This window comes from Octopus sinensis, linkage group LG2, assembly GCF_006345805.1.
Source record: "Octopus sinensis linkage group LG2, ASM634580v1, whole genome shotgun sequence".
NCBI lineage: Eukaryota > Metazoa > Mollusca > Cephalopoda > Octopoda > Octopodidae > Octopus > Octopus sinensis.
In genome coordinates, this window is record NC_042998.1 from 39,535,864 (window position 1) to 39,554,922 (window position 19,059).

A 19,059-nucleotide genomic window follows, 5' to 3' on the forward strand; every position below is an offset into this window, starting at 1 on the left:
TGTCGTTTAATGTCTGCTTTCCATGCTGGCTTGGGTTGGACAGTTTGATTGAGGACTGGCAAGCCAGAAGGCTGCACCAGGCTCCAATCTGATCTGACAAAGTTTCTACAGCTGGATGCCCTTCCTCATGCCAACCACTCCAAGAGTGTAGTGGGTGCTTTTACATGCCACTGGCAGGGAGGCTAGTCAAGAAGTTCTGGCAACGACCGCACTCAAAAGGTGTTTTTTACGTGCTACCTGCATGGGAGCCAGTCTGGCGGCACTGGCAATGACCACACTCGAATGTTGTTTTTCACGTTCCACTGGCACATGTGCCAATGATCACATTCGAATGGTGCTTTTTACGTTCCACCGGTACTGAAGCCAATCCGTGGCCCTGGCAACGATCACGCTTAGATGTGCTTATAACATCGCACTGGCACGAGTGCCAATCAGGCAGTACTGCCATCGGCCATGTCAGTGATTTTGATTTCACTTGCCTCAATAGGTCTTCGCAAGCAAACTTTATTGTCCAATGAATGAGGGGTACTCATAAGTGGGCTGCTTACACCCCTTGCTCAGATGTGCTTTTCATTAAATATTTTCATCTTTCAATGGAGAATAACAGTCTGTTGTAATTTTCCTTATAATGCATATCGAGAACAAAAACCAAAAACAAAAAAAAACACCATAAAATTGTGGCTGCATTGTAGAAAACGAATTGATCTGATTGGCTAAAATTGACTTTTACTTGTTTCAGTTATTAGACAGCATGAAGAATTTTAGTTGAACAAATCAACCCCAAGACTTTTTTTAAAGTCTGGTAGTTATTCTATAGGTGTCCTTTGCTGAACCTCTAAGTTACAGAGATGTAAACACCTCAACACAAGCTGTCAAATGGCAGTGGGGGACAAACACAGACACAAGGACACACATACAAGCTGTATGTATATACACACACACATACACATACATGCCACTTTCTGCCCAACCACTGTGCTTTCTCACCAAGACCTTAATCCAGCTGGCATTCATGTACATCCAAGCTATGTACACACACATAAGCTGGTTCTGCTTGCTTCCTCACTTCACCCATAGAACATCCGATTGTATTCTGCTGACTCTAACCTGTCTTAATTTAATCTAACTTCAACTGAATCTAATTTAATTTATTGCTTGCCCTTTCTCTCCTCCTTTTGCCATTGTGTAAAACTCATCCGAATCGCCTCTCTCTTCGTTACTGCCATGGCATCAAAGTCATTTCAATGTTTCCTTATCTGCAATGAGCCCGTCCTTACCAACCCCCCCACCACCTATCCCAGAAACCTCTCATGGCAACTGTTCCTCCCCTCCCCCACCCCCACCAATGCCACCCGTATTATTGTTGCCACACAACACTGTGGCTTGTTTACTTTGCATCAAAGAAAACAAAGCTAAATGTGACTAAGCAGTTTTTATTGCTCAGCTAATTATTGGGCCAATTAACTCGATATAATGAAACAACTACCCTTATCTTATCTATTCATCTAACTTATGTAACAGCATTGGATCTTTTCCTTTTGAACGGCAGATGTCAACACAATTTCTAGTTAGCTAAACACTTTTAAACTTCGTATACTGGTAGAATGTGTTTATAAAACATAATTTTTTCTTGGCTTTATTGAGAAAATTCTATATGTTATAACATATTCCCACTTTAAAATCGAGCATTTTGGCAATTTTAACCAATCGCTCACCTCCATTTGGGGTGAAAAGATTCCGTACTGTATGAATATGCCCCTCATTTAAGAAACAGATTGGGTTTATTTACATTTGCGAAGAAAAAAAGATACCCTTCCCCCACCCCTAACTCTAACCCTAATCCTAAAATAGATTGAAATGCAATAGATCGATACTAGGGTCATAATTATGGGTGACAATTTCATACGACACCGCTACGGAAAATGGGATTTTTTTCTAGCATTATCAAATGAAAATGTCACCCATAATTATGGCCCTAGTATCGATCTATTGCATTTCAATCTATTTTAGGATTAGGGTTAGGGTTAGGGGTGGGGGAAGGGTATCTTTTTTTCTTCGCAAATGTAAATAAACCCAATCTGTTTCTTAAACGAGGGGCATATTCATACAGCACGGTATGTTTTGACTCCAAATGGGCGTATTTGATTGGTTAAAATTGCCAAAATGCTCGATTTTATAGCGGAAATATGTTACAAACTATAGAATTTTCTCAATAAAACCAAGAAAAAATGATGTTTTATAAACACATTCTACCAGTATACAAAGTTTAAAAGTGTTTAGTTAACTAGAAATTGTGCTGACATCTGCCATTCAAAAGGAAAAGATCCGCAGCATTTCTATTAACACTGCTTGTACCAATGCTGGGACATAGCACCCACCTCGAATGCAGACAACAATAATTAACCAGTTGGTCCTTTTTTTTTTTGTTTTATGTATTTACTTATATTTGTACTAATATTGATTGTACTAAAGCTGATGTAGCACCCACTTCCAGTACAGGCAGCTAGTGTAACATGAATGATGGTGGATTAAATGGATTAACATGAATGCTGGTGGATTAAATGGATTAACATGAATGCTGGTGGATTAAATGAGGACAACTGTTGTGACATGCCAAAAGCCACAGTTTCCACTCCCCCCGTGTTACTTCCTGCCTCCTTTTACAGGTAGGCAAACAGAAAGGTAGGTCTGGTGAGGTTCTTGAGATACTTGAATGGGGGATGTGTTGATGTGTGTTGTATTGAAGAAGGTGAGGGAGAGTTTCAGCCAGTTTCCTCACAGGCAAAAGGCACAGATGTAAATTCTTCAGGGAGGATAACACTGATGGGGTAGGAGGTGTGGGCATGCTTCTAGCAGAGAAACAAGATGATTGAGGTTGACATGTGATGAGATATTTAAGCTAAGCTTAGTTTTACAGAGTTGCACAGTAGCAACCATCTCTGCCCATGCCCCCCACAACTGGGACTGCTAAATGAACTAAACGACAGTCTATTTTGACATTCTTCTGCAGGTTACCTCAAAGAAGACTAGAGTGGCTGGTGATTTCAACGAACATGTTGGACAGCATCCAGGTGTCTTCTATGGAGTACATGGGGACCATGGAATTGGTTCCTAAAATGATGAGGGAACATGGCTGCAGGAGTTCTGTGATGCAACACCAACTTCAGGAAACAAGCGAGTCACCTGATAACCAACGAATCTGGTGACCATGCCAACCAGATTGACTACATTCTCACCAGGAAGCAAGATTTATGATTGCTGATAAATGCAAAGGCTTTCCCTGGTGAAGAATCTACCTCTCAACATAGATTAGCCATTAGTGATTTCAGACTACAGGCAAGACACATTCCAAGAAGCAAGTCAGTCTGGAAAAGGATGGGAGAGCCTCAGGATCCTCTGAATAGTCAGAGATTTACAGACACATAACACAGAAGATAACTGGAAATTCCTATAGGGCAACTTACTGAGAGCCACAGACCAATTTGTGGCTCAGGCAAAGTCCCAACCAGACCTAGGGTTACATGGTGATAGAACAGTGGAGTTGACAGGGCCATTAGAGCAAAAAAACAGGCCTGGAAATGTGGCAGTAGCAAGGAACTAAATCAGGTAGCCAGAAGGAAAGCTAGAATGTAGGTATACCTAGCCAGTGGGGAAACAGAAAAGAAGTATGCCAATGTTCTGTAGCATGAGGACCAGTGGCTTGAAGTGTTTCAGCTTGCATGACAGGGTGTCAGGGAATATTGTGATGTTGTTGGAGAGAAGTGCATTTGCATGGATGATGGTTCACTTGAAGTTAGTGACTCTGCTAAGAAAGAGGCTTGGAAAGGCTACTAAATGTAGAGAACTCATGGTGGAAGGAGAGTCTGCCTAAGATGGATCCAACAGAGGGACAGGCAATCAAATAGACAGTTTCTTGGTAGATAAAGCCATGAAGGATATGAAGATGGGGAAAGCCCTCGGCCCATCAGGAGTCACCATTGAGATGCTTAACCCTTTCACTACCAACCCGGCTGAAACCGGTTCTGGCTCTGAGTACAAATGTCTTGTTTTCATAAGTCTTGAATTAAAATCCTCCACCAAACTTTAGTCACAATTTATGTTCCTAACACTAGCTGAATGATAATTAAGTTATTTTACGAAATTCTTTGTTATATTTAAAGTAATTGAAAGAAACACAGAGCATCTCAAAACAAATACAGTAACGAAAAGGTTAAAATACCTGGTTCTGTAGGTTAAGGTCTTATCACCCATGTGGTTAATGAGGTCATACACAAGAGTCATACCCAATGACAGGTATAGCAGCACCATAGTCAACTGCTATAAAGACAGAAATAATTACAGAGCTATCAAATTGTTTGATCGGGTGATGAGAGTCACATAAAGGATCATAGCCCAACTAATTAGGAAGAGAATTAGTCTAGATGAGATGCAGTTGGGATTTGTGCCAGGAGAAAGCACCACTGATGCTATATTCCTCATAAGGCAGCAGCAGGAGTAATAGCTAGTCAAAAATAAACCTCTGTACTTGGCTTTTGAGGACATGGAGAAAGCCTTTGACAGGGTACCCCGCTCCTTTATCTGGTGGTCAATGTGGAAACTAGGGATAGATGAGTGGTTGGTGAGAGCTGTACAAGTTATGTACAGGGACGTTGTCAGTAAGATGAGGATTGGCAACTAGGATAGCGATGAAATCAGAGTACAAGTAGGAATTCACCAAGGATCAGTCTTCAGTCTCCCCACCCCCTTTTGTTCATCATAGTCCTCCAATCTATAATAGAGGAATTTAATGTCGGGCTAGCCCTGGGAGCTCCTCTATGCTGATGAACTTGTTCTTTTAGCTGAATCCCTACCAGAACTAGAGAAGAAGTTTCAGAAATGAAAGCAAAATCTAAAATCAAAGGGAGTTAACCTAGCAAAAAACCAAAGTCTTAGTAAGTTGGAAAGCAAACAAATCACAAATCCCTTCAGGAAGACGGTACTGCTCAATATGTAGAAAGTGGAGGTAGAAACTTCATAGCTATGAACACATAAGACGTGCAGCAATATCAGAGGAAGGTTAACATGGAAAATAGTCTTTCTTGCGGAAGATACACAGGTACAATAAACACTAGAAATATACAGAAAATAAACTCCAACAAATGCCAGTGGGAATACTTAGAAGCAGTTGTTAGCTTTTATTATCTAGGTGACAGAGTCAGCAGTGGAAGTGGATGCTCCAAGAAACAGAAAAAGCTGGACAAAGTTCAGAGAGCTTCTACCTTTGTTGCCAACAAAGGACCTCTCTGTCAGGATGAAAGGCAGATTGTATGATGTTTGTGTACAAATAGCCATGCTAGACAGTAATGAAACACAGGCTGTGATTGCAAAGGACACACAAGGGTCTAAAAGAAATGAAGTTAGTATGTTCTGCTGGATGAGCAATATCAGTGTGTATGTACAACAGAGAGTGTCTTGAGAGTAAAATTGGGCATAAGAGGCATCAGATATAGTGTGCAAGAGAGAAGAATGTGCTGGTATGGACATGGACAACTGCATTAAGAAATACCAATCTCTAACTGTGGAAGAAGTGGACACAGGAGGTGATGAAACATGACCTTTGAATGTTGGGTCTCATGGAGGTGATCAATGACAAGTGATCAAGACGTTTGGCGATTTGCTGGGTTTGAGAAGCCAAGTGAGCTCGCAGTTGTGACTGGTGCTGGGGGAAGCATAAAAGGCATCCATACCAGTCACACATAAAAAGCACCCACTACACACTTGGAACCATTAGCATTAGGAAGGGCATCCTGCTGTAGATGCCAAGAGCAATCAGACTGGAACCTGGCACAGTTCCCCGGCTTACCAGTTCCAGTCAAACTATCCAACCCATGTCAGCATGGAAAGCAGATGCTAAATGATGATAATGACGATACACACACACATACATTTATATACATTATATATAATAATATATATAATATATTATATATATATATATATATAGCAATTAAGGACAACTACTTAAAAGGAAAACTTAACAGAAATTGCATAGATAGCGTAAAAACCTCATAGAAAAAAATTTCGAAAATAATTATTTCTTTTGACATATTAATAATTTATATAGAGGGCATATACATACATGCCAGGAGGCATTCTACATACCACGCCATACGCTAAGAGGGACAATCAGTCATTTCTACCAAAAATATTACTCATCCTACCGACTGCAATTTTTCAAGAAAGACATTAAAAATATATAGACCTGGTCTATATATTTTTAAATGTCTTTCTTTGAAAAATTGCATTCGGTAGATTAGTAATATTTTTGGTAGAAATGACTGATGTCCCTCTTAGCGTATGGCGTGTTATGTAGAATGCCTCCTGGCATTATGTATAATGCCCTCTATATATAAATATTATATATATTATATACATATATATCCATCATACACACACACACACACATATTATATACTTCCGTCATATTTCTCAACATTTCTGTCAACATACACCACTCTGCTCTCACTACTTCCATCCACTACAAACACACTGACTCACACTCCTACCTTAACAACTCCTCTTCTCATCCTACCCACACCAAGCGTTATTATCTCCCCTTCTTTCAATCTCTCCTGTCAAACCTTTTTTTCCCCCAACCATTCGCCATGCTTGACCGCTAAATCCACAAGTTTTTTTATCCTCTCTCTCTTTACTTTCTCTTATTCTTTTCTGTTGAAGAGCATAGGCTTGAAATGTAAAAGACTTACTAAATTTCCCAAGCATTAAACTAATACAACCTTTTTGTTGTTCATACATCTGTCTTTGTCTTTTGTTTTTCTGTAAATTTCAACTAATATTATATATATATATATATAATATATATTATATATATATATAATTAAAATTCAATACAATGAAAAACAGTTACCTTTTTAGGATGGAAAACATCCAATTTTTCATTGGTTTGTCAGTTAAATTACCCAATATGGCAGAGAAAAATTTTCAGAATTCAAATGGGTATACATTCAATATACAAAAATTGAAAGAAAATGGAGACAAATATTAATCCTACAAATTGTTTCAATTCAGACCCAATAATGAATATTGGATATGAATAATGAATACTGCCAATGCCACTTGACTGGCTCCAATGCTGGTGGCATGTAAAAAGCACTCACTGCACTCTCAGAGTGTTTAGCACTAGGAAGGGCATCCAGCTATAGAAACCTTGCCAAATCAGATTGGAGCCTAGTTTCTCAGTTAACATTCCTCTGATACTGCTGCACCTCTCGTGTCCATAGCTTACACCAGACACATCTCATAGAGTTTCTACCTCCATTTTCTACATATTGAGCAGTGCCATCTTCCTGAAGGGATTTGTGATTTGTTTGCTTTCCAACTTACTAAGACTTTGGTTTTTGCTAGGTTAACTCCCTTCAATTTTAGATCTTGCTTTCATACCTGAAACTTCTCTAGTTCTGGTAGGGATTCGGCTAAAAGAACAAGTTCATCAGCATAGAGGAGCTCCCAGTGGCAGCCTGTCTTAAATTCCTCTGTTATTGCCTGAAGGACTACAATGAACAAGAGGGGTCTGAGGACTGATCTTTGGTGAACTCTTACTTTTACCCTGAATTCTTCACTGTACTTGTTGCCAACCCTCACCTTACAGACAGCATTCCTGTACATGGCTTGTACAGCTCTCACCAAACACTCATCTATCCCTAGTTTCCGCATTGACCACAAGATATGGGATCGGAGGACCCTGTCAAAGGCTCTCTCCAAGTCAGTAAAAGCCAAGTACAGAGGTTTATCAATGTATTTCCCCTGCAACTGCCCTACCAGAAATATAGTGTCAGTGGTGCTTCTCTCTGGTACAAAACCAAACTGCATCTCATCTAGTCTAACTCTTTCCCTAATTAGTTAAGTTATGACCCTCTCCATAACAATTTGATATCTCTGTAATTATTTCTGTTGAAGGCATCACCTTTACCTTTATAACAGTTGACTATCGTGCTGCTGCATCAGTCATTGGGTATGACTCCTTCGTGTACCACCTGATTTACAATATGGGTGACTAGACCATAACCCACACCGCCGGATATTTTAAGCATCTCAGTAGTGATTCCTGATGTGCTGGAGGATTTCCCTGTCTTCATATCCCTTAATTGTTTTATCTACCAGATGCCCCTGGGAGTTCCTCTATGCTGATGACCTGGCTCTCATAGCAGAATCACTACCGGAACTAGAAAAGAAATTTCGGGTGTGGAAGCAAGGGTTAGAATCAAAGGGCCTTAGAGTAAATGTAGCAAAGACCAAAGTTATAGTAAGCAGAAAGGTGAACTCAGCACACACCCCCTCGGGCAGGTGGCCCTGCTCGATCTGTAGGAAAGGTGTAGGTAGAAACTCCATAAGATGCACCCAGTGTAAGCTATGGACGCATAAGAGGTACAGTAACATCAAAGGGAAATTAACTGATAAGATAGCTTTCATGTGCAGCAGATGCACAGGGACAATAGACACCACAGATACTCAGAAAACAGATTCCATCACACTCCAGGGGGAGAAACTAGAAGTAGTTGATAGTTTCCGCTACCTGGGTGACCAAGTTAGTAGTGGAGGTGGATGCTCAGAGAGTGTCACCACTAGAATACGAATAGCCTGGGCAAAGTTCAGAAAGCTCCTACCCCTACTGGCGACAAAGGGTCTCTCGCTCAAAGTGAAAGGTAGATTGTATGACGCATGTGTGCGAACTGCCATGCTTCACAGTAGTGAAACATGGGCTGTGACTGCAGAGGACATGCGTAGACTTGAAAGGAATGAAGCTAGCATGATCCGCTGGATGTATGTCAGTGTGCACACACGACAGAGTGTAAGCACCCTGAGAGAAATGCTGGACATAAGAAGCATCAGATGTGGTGTGCAAGAGCGACGCTTGTGATGGTATGGTCATGTACTGCGGATGGATGAGGAGAGATGTGTGAAGAAGTGCCACTCCCAAACAGTTGAAGGTATCATGGGGAGAGGTAGACCCAGGAAGACATGGGATGAGGTAGTCAAGCATGACCTCAGAGCGTTGGGCCTCACTGAGGCAATGGCGAAGGACCGAGATCTCTGGAGATATGCTGTGACTGCAAAGACCCGGGCTGCTTCCTGCACCAGTTCCGCATAGCCCCAGCCCATTCAAAGTACCTTGGATTTCAGAACATCCCGCTGTGCTTGAGGAGACCTGTTGAGTCAAGTACATGAGCATCGAAATAAATATCAATGGAAATAGTAGTTGTGATACCTGTGCCGGTGGCATATAAAAAGCACCATCTGAACGTGGCCGATGCCAGTGCTGCCTCAACTGGCTCCAGTGCCGGTGGCACATAAAAAGCACTATCCAAACGTGGCCGATGTCGCCTTGGCAGGCTTCTGTGCCGGTGGCACGTTAAAAGCACCAACCGATCATGGCCGATGCCAGACCCCCCTGGCACCTGTGCAGGTGGCACGTAAATAGCACCCACTACACTCGCGGAGTGGTTGGCGTTAGGAAGGGCATCCAACTGTAGAAACTCTGCCAGATCAGACTGGAGCCTGGTGCAGCCCCTGGCTTCCCAGACCCCGGTCGAACCGTCCAACCCATGCTGGCGCGGAAAACGGATGTTAAACAATGATGATGATGTATGTTAGAAAGGGTTTTAATCAAAGAAATTTTAATTCTATTATTCTGTAAAATAATAATTAGTTTAAATGTACACAAATGCATAAAAATAATCTTTAATTCCATTAGACATTCTAAAATACTATTAAATTTCATTGAATTTTAAAAAAGGTAAAATCGGACAAAAATCATGGGATGACATGATATTTAGGAGCAACCATGAATCCCACTGCCTGGTGAAAATGTAATTGATCTGACTAGCATAATCACCTGATTGATAGGTTATCAGGTGGCTGGCTGGCTTCCTGAAGTTGGTGTTGCAGATTAGAAGGTTATTTGCATCACAGAACTCCAGTAGCCTTGTTCCCTCTTTGTTTTGGGAACCAATTTCATGGCCCCCATGTACACCATGGAAAATACCAGGCTGCTGCCCAACATGCCCATTGAAATCCCCAGCCGCAAAGATGAGATCATTGTCACTTGTCTTTGAGGTAGCCTGCAGAAGAATATCATAAAAAACAGTCCTTTTGTTCATTTGGTGGGCCCACTTAGAGGTGGTGTTGTGGGGCAGCGTAGGCAGAGATAATTGCCACTATACTATTCAGCAAGACTAGCCTGAGCTTAAGTACTTTATTGCATACTCAGACTACCTCTATGCACCCACACTTCTGCAAGAAGTATGCCCACACCACCTACCCCATCGCGATTACCTTCCCAGAAGATTTTAGGCATAAAATCCTCTGGGAAGGTAACTACATCTATATTGAACTTTCTAATTCAATTGAGTTCACCAAACAGAAAAGATTACAAGACAGAACATATCGTTTTGTTTTTAAGGAGCAGGACAAGTGGTGAGATATTATACTAAAACACATTCACCCAATCCATGCCCTGTTGGGAGAAACAGACATAAAAAAGATCATGATGTAAAATTACTTTGATGGTTGTCTCCAGCTGGTGAGTAACTTGTTCTCGGAGAAGTTTTAAGATGCCTGGGTCTTTTGCTTGCAAAGCTGGGAACTGTTTAGTATACCAAGACAACCTAAATGGAGATGGTGAATGTTAATCAGTTATATTAGAAGATAATTGCAAAGAATTTAAAGAAAAGACAAACTTTTAAAAAGTTAACCAAGTAAAAACATTATAGAAAAATTGCATGTCTTGGGTAAATATTAGACTGGCATTTCACTGTTCTAAGCCCACATTTCAAGAGGAACAAATGAGAAGAAATAACCTTCATAAAATATGTAAGAAATGGAAATATAAATACATAAAAAAGAAAATGTCAAAGTTTGAAGTTTTTTTTGTTACACACACAAGAATATAAGAGCAATATTTATGGAATATTTCAAAATTTGTAGAAATAATAAAATAAAGTGAAAGAAGCTACACCCAAATGAAAGTGAAAAGTAAACAATGATAAAAGTTGAAATTAAAAAAATGGTGTGTGTGTGCATGCACACACACACACAGCTGCACGCATACATATGATTATACTCACACACACATACAACTCTATGTATACACAGTGACCCTCTCAGACATGCAGTCAGCTGCTCAGATGGCCACCCTTGTTAGCTATGCAGATGACACAAAAGTCTCTCAGACAATACAAAATCCTGGAAATATTGCACATCTGCAACAGGAGTTGAACACAATATACAAGTGGACTGAAGACAACATGCAGTTTAATGCAGGAAAATTCCAAAACCTGCACCACCAGCACACAAAGTTGAATGACATAGAGACAGGATACATTGGCCCAAGGGGAAGAAGTGCAATCTTTGAATCAAAATCAGTGCATGATATGAGCAAGGATGCATCTTTCCAGGTGCATATTACTAATTTGGTTATACAATGCAGACGGCTGGCTGGATGGATCCTCCAAACTTTTAAAACAAGAGAAAAAGAGACAATGATGGTCCTTTGGAGGACGTATGTCCTCAGCAGCTTGGACTACTGCTCTCAACTATGGCCACCATACAATATAAAATTAACGGTGGAACTCGAAGCAATCCAATGATGATACACAAAGAAAATTGTCTCAATGCAAAGTATCAGCGACTGGGAAAAACTGAAAGAATTAAAACTGTTCTCCGTAGAACAAAAGCAGTAAAGATATGCAGTGATATATATCTGCAAAATTCTGAAAGGCCTTGTAGCAAACTTTTGGCACATTGAATACAAACAGCAAAACGGGATGCCACTGCTTAGTGCCAAAGATCCTAGCATCACCATCAAGATACAGGACCAGATACTGCAACGACTTGGGTTTCAAGAACTCACAGCTATTCAGTATCCTTCCAAATTGCCAGAGAGACCTGCATGGTGTGGATGTAGGTATCTTCAAAACAAAACTGGATCTCCTACTGTCAAGGGTTCCAGATGAGCCGACTTCACAGCAGAAACACAGATGAGGGCGGCAGCATCAAACTCCCCTCGTTCACCAAATGCCACATATCAGCGAAGGTTCCAAATAACTGTGTAGCACAGCCAATGGTGGTGCCCCAGCATGACCGCAGCTTTAAAACACTGAAACACTTTAAATAATTGAAGGATTATACATATACATATACTCACACACACATGGCTATAGCTATACAAATACACACAGTTATACATATACACACACATAACTATATATATATATATCAACTCGGACCAGCTATCCGAGTTGATAGTTCCGTGGTAGCTAAGGCAATTAGAAGCATGAAGACAGGGAAAGCCCCAGGCCCATCAGGAATTACTGCAGAGATGCTCAAAATATCTGGCAGTGTCGGCTATAACCTAGTCACCCGTATAGTCAACCAGGTGATACACGAAGGAGTCATACCCAATGACTGGTGTAGCAGCATACTAGTCAACTGCTACAAAGGTAAAGGTGATGCCCTGGACACAAATAATTACAGAGGTACCAAGCTGTTGGATCAGGTAATGAAGGTTACGGAGAGGGTCATAGCCCAACTAATTAGAGAGAGAGTTAATTCAGATGAGATGCAGTTTGGGTTCGTGCTAGGGAAAAGCACCACTGATGCTATATTCCTGGTAAGGCAGCTGCAGGAGAAATACCTAGCCAAAGATAAGCCCCTGTACCTGGCTTTCGTTGACATGGAGAAAGCCTTTGATAGGGTCCCCCGATCCCTCATCTGGTGGTCAATGAGGAAACTAGGGATAGATGAATGGCTGGTGAGGGCTGTGCAAGCCATGTACAGAGATGCCGTAAGTAAGGTTAGGGTTGGCAACATGTACACAGAAGAATTCAAAGTAGAGGTTGGGGTCCACCAGGGTTCAGTACTCAGCCCCCTCCTATTTATCATAGTCCTCCAGGCAATTGTGGAGGAATTCAAGACAGGCTGCCCCTGGGAGCTCCTCTATGCTGACGACCTCGCTCTAATTGCTGAGTCACTATCAGAACTGGAGCAGAAGTTCCAGGTGTGGAAGGAGGGTTTAGAATCGAGGGGCCTTAGAGTCAACGTAGCTAAAACCAAAGTACTAATAAGTAGAAAGGTAAACAATCCACAAATATCCTCAGGAAGATGGCCCTGCTCGATCTGTAGAAAAGGTGTAGGTAGAAACTCTATAAGATGTACTCAGTGTAAGCTATGGACACATAAGAGATGCAGCAATGTCAAAGATAGGCTAACTGGGAAGATAGTTTTTGCATGTGGCAGATGCTCGGGAGCATTGACCTCCGAAAATCTGCAGAAAACAACTTCCGTCACTTTCCGGGGGGAAAAACTAGAAGTAGTTGATAGCTTCCGCTATCTAGGTGACCAAGTCAGTAGTGGGGGTGGGTGCGCTGAAAGTGTAACTGCTAGAATAAGAATAGCCTGGGCAAAGTTTAGGGAGCTCTTACCTCTGCTGGTGACTAAAGGCCTCTCGCTCAGAGTAAAAGGCAGACTGTATGATGCATGTGTACGAACAGCTATGCTGCATGGCAGTGAAACATGGGCCGTGACTGCTGAGGACATGCGTAAGCTCGTGAGGAATGAAGCCAGTATGCTCCGATGGATGTGTAATGTCAGTATACTTACTCGACAGAGCGTTAGTACCTTGAGAGAAATGTTGTACCTAAGAAGCATCAGTTGTGGTGTGCAAGAGAGACGATTGCACTGGTATGGTCATGTGGCGAGAATGGATGAAGATAGGTGTGTGAGAAAGTGCCAATCCCTAGCAGTTGAGGGAACCCGTGGAAGAGGTAGACCCAGGAAAACCTGGGACGAGGTGGTGAAGCACGACCTTCGGACGTTAGGTCTCACCATGGAAATGACTAGAGACCGAGACCTATGGAAGTATGCTGTGCGTGAGAAGACCCGGCAAGACTAGTGAAGCCATGTCCCGTGGCCCCTACCTGGGATGTAGTCAGTCCACCTGTGCATACCTTCCTTATTGTGACACTTGAGAAGACCTGTTGAGGCAGGTGAAAATCAAAATCAAAATCAAAACCAAATCAAAATAGATGTACATCAATGGAATTTGTATCCTATTTGTATCCTTTATGGTACCAGTGCCGGTGGCACATAAGAAAACCATCTGAACGTGACCGTAGCCAGTACCGCATCGACTGGCCTCTGTGCTGAGGGCACGTAACAAACACCATCTGAGCGTGGCCGTTCGCCAGCCTCGTCTGGCACCTGTGCCGGTGACACATAAGAAAAGACCATCCGAGCGTGGCCGTCTGCCAGCCTCGTCTGGCACCTGTGTCGGTGGCACATAAAAAACACCATCCGAGCGTGGCCGTCTTCCACCTGTGTCGGTGGCACATAAAAAACACCATCCGAGCGTGGCCGTCTGCCAGCCTCGTCTGGCACCTGTGTCGGTGGCACATAAAATCACTCACTACACTCTCAGAGTGGTTGGCGTTAGGAAGGGCATCCAGCTGTAGAAACACTGCCAGATCTGACTGGCCTGGTGCAGCCTTCGGGCTTGCCAGACCCCAGTTGAACCGTCCAACCCATGCTAGCATGGAAAGCGGACGTTAAACGATGATGATGATGATATATATATATACACACACACTCACAGACACACATCATCATCATCATTATTTAACATCCTCCTTACGTGCTGGCATGGGTCTGACAGTTTGACAGATGACAAGTCAAAACATTGCAGAAAACTCTGCCATACTTTGGCATGGTTTCTAGAACAATATGTCCTTCTTTACACCAATTACTTTACAAGTGGCAAATAGTTTTCATTACTTTTGCTTGCCTTAATTAATGGTAAATAATAATAGGATCTTTTCCCTTTGACAGGCAGATCGAGAAATTATTTTTTTTGTGACTAAACACTTTCAAACTTCGGACACTGGTAGAATGTGTCATATAAAACATCTTTTAGTCTTAGTGTTGTTGAGAAAAAAATTAATTTCTCGATCTGCCGTTCAAAGGGTAAAGATCATAATAATGTAAATTATATTATTATATTTTATGAGAAACAAACATCATTAAAATATTTAATAATTAAATGTTATGAAGTTTAATAAGGGGCTCAGATTTCACCTCTCCCCAATTTTTCGTTTTGAACTTTTTCATCCATTTATTTATTTATCCTTATCCGTTTATTCATAAAATATATTTGTCAACTATAAGAAGGTGTTACTGTTGTTTTTAACCCCAGAAAGACATTCATATCTATCTCTTTATACACCTATCTATATGCTTATTGAATTTAAAAGTTTCAAAACGTGGTTTCTTGCATATCCAGAATCTCCTTCATCCAAAACATAGGGGGGGGAAAAAGTTTCGAAAAAGTTCAAAGTTTTAAATGGGAGGAGGATGTATATTCGTAATCTCTGAAACGTAGGAATTTGAAAAAAAAAAAAACTTTTTAAAAAAATGCATTTTTCAAGGCGAGGTGCGAAACTGCATTCGCCCCTATTGGTGAACGACGGGAGGTAATTCTGAGCGTAGTTCCACCTTATGATTTCATCAGCGAAGAATTAAAATTCCTTATTTACAAAAGACTCAATGTGTGTTTAAAATAACGTAAAAGCAAAACAGTAGTCTAGTGACAGGGTAGAAAGTTCATAAAATGGAGTCAATTATTTTGTCATGATGAAATGTCTATATTTAAATGTGTGATCAGACCAAAGTTTCTGTCCCTTCATAGCAAATAATGTATTGCTCTTTGTCTGGAAGAAAAGTTTTTTTAAGCTCAAAGAAAAAATAAATTATTAACAACAGGGAAAATTTTGAACTCACTTGCCAGTGGCAACTTTGGTGAAAACTTTGTCCAATGCATCTTTTAATAATTTAAAACGCTTTTGTTTTTCTTGAGTATTTCTTTTATCGCTGCTGTCTTCTGACTCTTGATCTTTCATATCGTTGGAAGACATGGCTGGCTCGGTTACTTTACAAGGATCACTCATTTCCTGGTAGATTATAACCTATTCAAAAATGATTTGTATTAAATGGAAGAAAGAAAAGAGAGAGAGAGAGAGGAATGCCGTTGAGAACTTCCCGCCTTTTCGCAGCGTTTGTTTTGAATTGTACGGTGTTAGGCATAAAAAGAGAACTAATTAATAATATTCCGGGTATATAAAAAAAAACATTCCCGGACAAAATATTTTTGTTTTTGTTTCACTATTAATACTACCACCAACAACACTACCATCACTACTACAACCATCACCACCACTACAACTACTGCTACTGTTGCTGCTACTACTACTACTTCCAATTGATTTCAAATTTGGGGCAATGATATGGCTTTGTATGTAATCATTGACATGAAATTCATTTTCGGGATCTTTTCGGTTTGAACGGCATTTTTTAAAAATAATTTCCACGTAACTAAACACTTTTAAACTTCGTATACTGGTAGAATGTGTTTATAAAAAATTTTTTTCTCTTGGTTTTATTGAGAAAATTCTATAGTTTGTAAGATATTTGTTGTTTTTTTTCTTCAATTTCTACAATTTCAACCAATCAAATACATCTATTGAGGTAAAAAAAAACATTCTGTGCTGTATGAATATGTCCCTCGTTTAAGAAACAGATTGGGTTTTTTACATTTCTGAAGAAAATAAGATACCCTTCCCCCCACCCCTAACGCTAAAACTGATTGAAATGCAATAGATCGATACTAGGGTCATAATTATGGGTGACAATTTCATATGACACCGCTAGAAAAAACTGCTGTTCAAACCGAAAAGATCCCATTTTCGCAATAAATCAATAAATAAAGAGTTGATGGTTTTTAAAGTTTTTTTCAAAATTTGGGTAATTGTAGCCAATCAAAAGCCACAGATACATAGGTGCCTGTTTCCACAGTATCAAACTGTTACCAACAAGCTTACCCACTACCACTACTACTACTAGCAGTAATTTGTTTATTTTTACCTATGATGATGAAGTTCACTCTACAGTGATATTTTCAGAACTGATCCAATCATCATCATCATTATTTAACGTCCACCTTCCATGCTTGCATGCGTGGGACAGTTTGACAGGAGTCAGCCAGGAAGAAGCCTGCACCGGACTTCTGTGATTGTTTTGGCAGGATCTTTACAGCCAGATGCCCTTCGTAACACCAACCATTCAGCAGAATGGACTTAGTGCTTCTTATGTGGCACAGGCACAGGTGAGGTGAATAGAGCTTTTTACGTGGCACAAGCACAAGCAAGGTCAGTTTTGGCAAGGTTTTCACAGCTGGATGCCCTTCCAAACACCAACCACATTACAGTGCAGACTGGGTGCTTTTTAAGTGTCACCTGCACTGACAGAGACATAAAGTACTTGCAAGAGATTTTTTTTTTTAACTTTTAAGAGGAGGCAATGGAGGAGGGGATGATGAAAAGGTTATAGTGAGACAAACACAGGTGTCTTGCTGTAGAGGAAGTACAAGGTTACTCAGCCAGAGAAAGAAAGATCCAGAAGGAAGACAGAAACAGGTGTGCTACTGCAAAGAAAATACACGGTCACCCAACCTGAGGGAAGTGCAGGAGAAAGAGAGAGAGAGAGTGGAAGACAGCAGGATAGAGATGGTGGCAAAGTGCTGGGCATACTCACAAGGAACGAGGAATGTTAGAGTAAAGGAAGAGAGAGGTATAGATGATGGCACATGCCAGGGCATACCCTTGAGGTTCAAATGCCATAATGTAAGTGGCAGGATATTGCGAAGGGAGTGTGATTAAAGAGTGCGAGTAAGTGGTGAAAGGCCTGGGTATATAGAGAGTTGAAGGGGCTACTGGATAGCAATGATACAGAGGAACAGGGGTGTGAGGACAGGATTGGGGAGTGAGAGCTAGGCATAGTGTAGGAAGGAGGAAACGCGAGAAGGAGAAGAGATGTAGATTGGTTTGCTGGGGTAGGGTGAGGGCAAGGTATTCTTGTTATATGTGGAACACCGAGGTCAGGGACAAGTAGACAGCAATAATAGCGTGAGTGAGCCAAGGCATGTGGATAGAAGGCACAGGTCACGGGCAAGCGAAGAGCAATAATACAGTGGCATAGGGCTAAGAGAACAGGATTGGGGAGTGAGAGGTAATCATAGTACATGAAGTAGAAATGTGAGGAAGAGAAATGTAGAGACATAGTTTGTTTTGTTGTGGTAGAGTGTGTGAGAAATTTTCTTGTTAAGTGTGGGTGGGACACACACTGCTTTTAGAACTCAGTTTTGCTAATATAGGCGGGTCTTCTCAAGAACTTCATATTGCCAGACGCCTTGGTCCATTGTCATTTCCTTTGTGAGATCCAACTTTCTGAGATCAGTCCTTACCACTTCATCCCATATTTTCCTGAGTCTCCCTCTTCCACAGATACAATCCACTTTGAGTCATCAGCACTTCTTTATGCAATTGTCCTCACTCATACGCATCACATGTCCAAATCAACGTAGTCTTCTCTCTTGCATGCTACATTTGATTCCTCTTATCCCCAACTTTTCTCTCAATATATTTGCACCTTGTCATACATGTGCACGGATGTTGCACATCCAATGGAGTATACTATCTTCATTTGCCTCCAGTCTATGCATGTCTTCTGCATTCAGAGCCCATGTCCCACTACCATGGAGTATAGCCGTTTGTACACAAACATCATATAATCTACTTTTCACTGCAAGAGAGAGTCCTTTTGTTGCCAACAGAGGTAATAGATCTCTGAACTTCCTCCACCCAATTCTTATTCTAAAACAATACTTTTAGAACATCCTCCACCATTGCTAATTTGGTCACCTAGGTAACAGAAACTATCTACAACCTCAAGAGAGCCTCCTGGACCTTTAAGAGAATCTAATTCCTGTGTGCTCTTAGTGCTTATTGTTCCTGCACATCCGCCACATACAAAGACTACTTTATCTGTTAACCTACCTGTGATACCACTGCACCTCTTATGTATCCATAGTTTACACTATTACCTAAAAAAATTAAACACACACACATAATGCTTTGGACTCTAGTCACCTGAAGACATGCGTGTATACAGCTATTG

The 19,059-nt window shown here is 41.0% G+C and overlaps 1 protein-coding gene across 1 annotated transcript in view; it reads right to left on the reverse strand.

The window, feature by feature from the left end:
• The window catches only part of LOC115208766 (polyamine-modulated factor 1-like), a 30,341-nt gene extending 14,234 nt beyond the window's left edge, over nucleotides 1-16,107 (reverse strand). Inside the window, exons 1-2 of the mRNA XM_029777085.2 lie at nucleotides 15,829-16,107; nucleotides 10,559-10,664 (exon numbers count right to left, since the gene is read on the reverse strand). Of these exons, the coding sequence (XP_029632945.1) occupies nucleotides 10,559-10,664; nucleotides 15,829-15,995 (273 nt within the window). The 5' untranslated portion in view covers nucleotides 15,996-16,107. The remainder of the gene's footprint in view (nucleotides 1-10,558; nucleotides 10,665-15,828) is intronic.
• Between the last annotated feature and the right edge of the window lie 2,952 nt (nucleotides 16,108-19,059).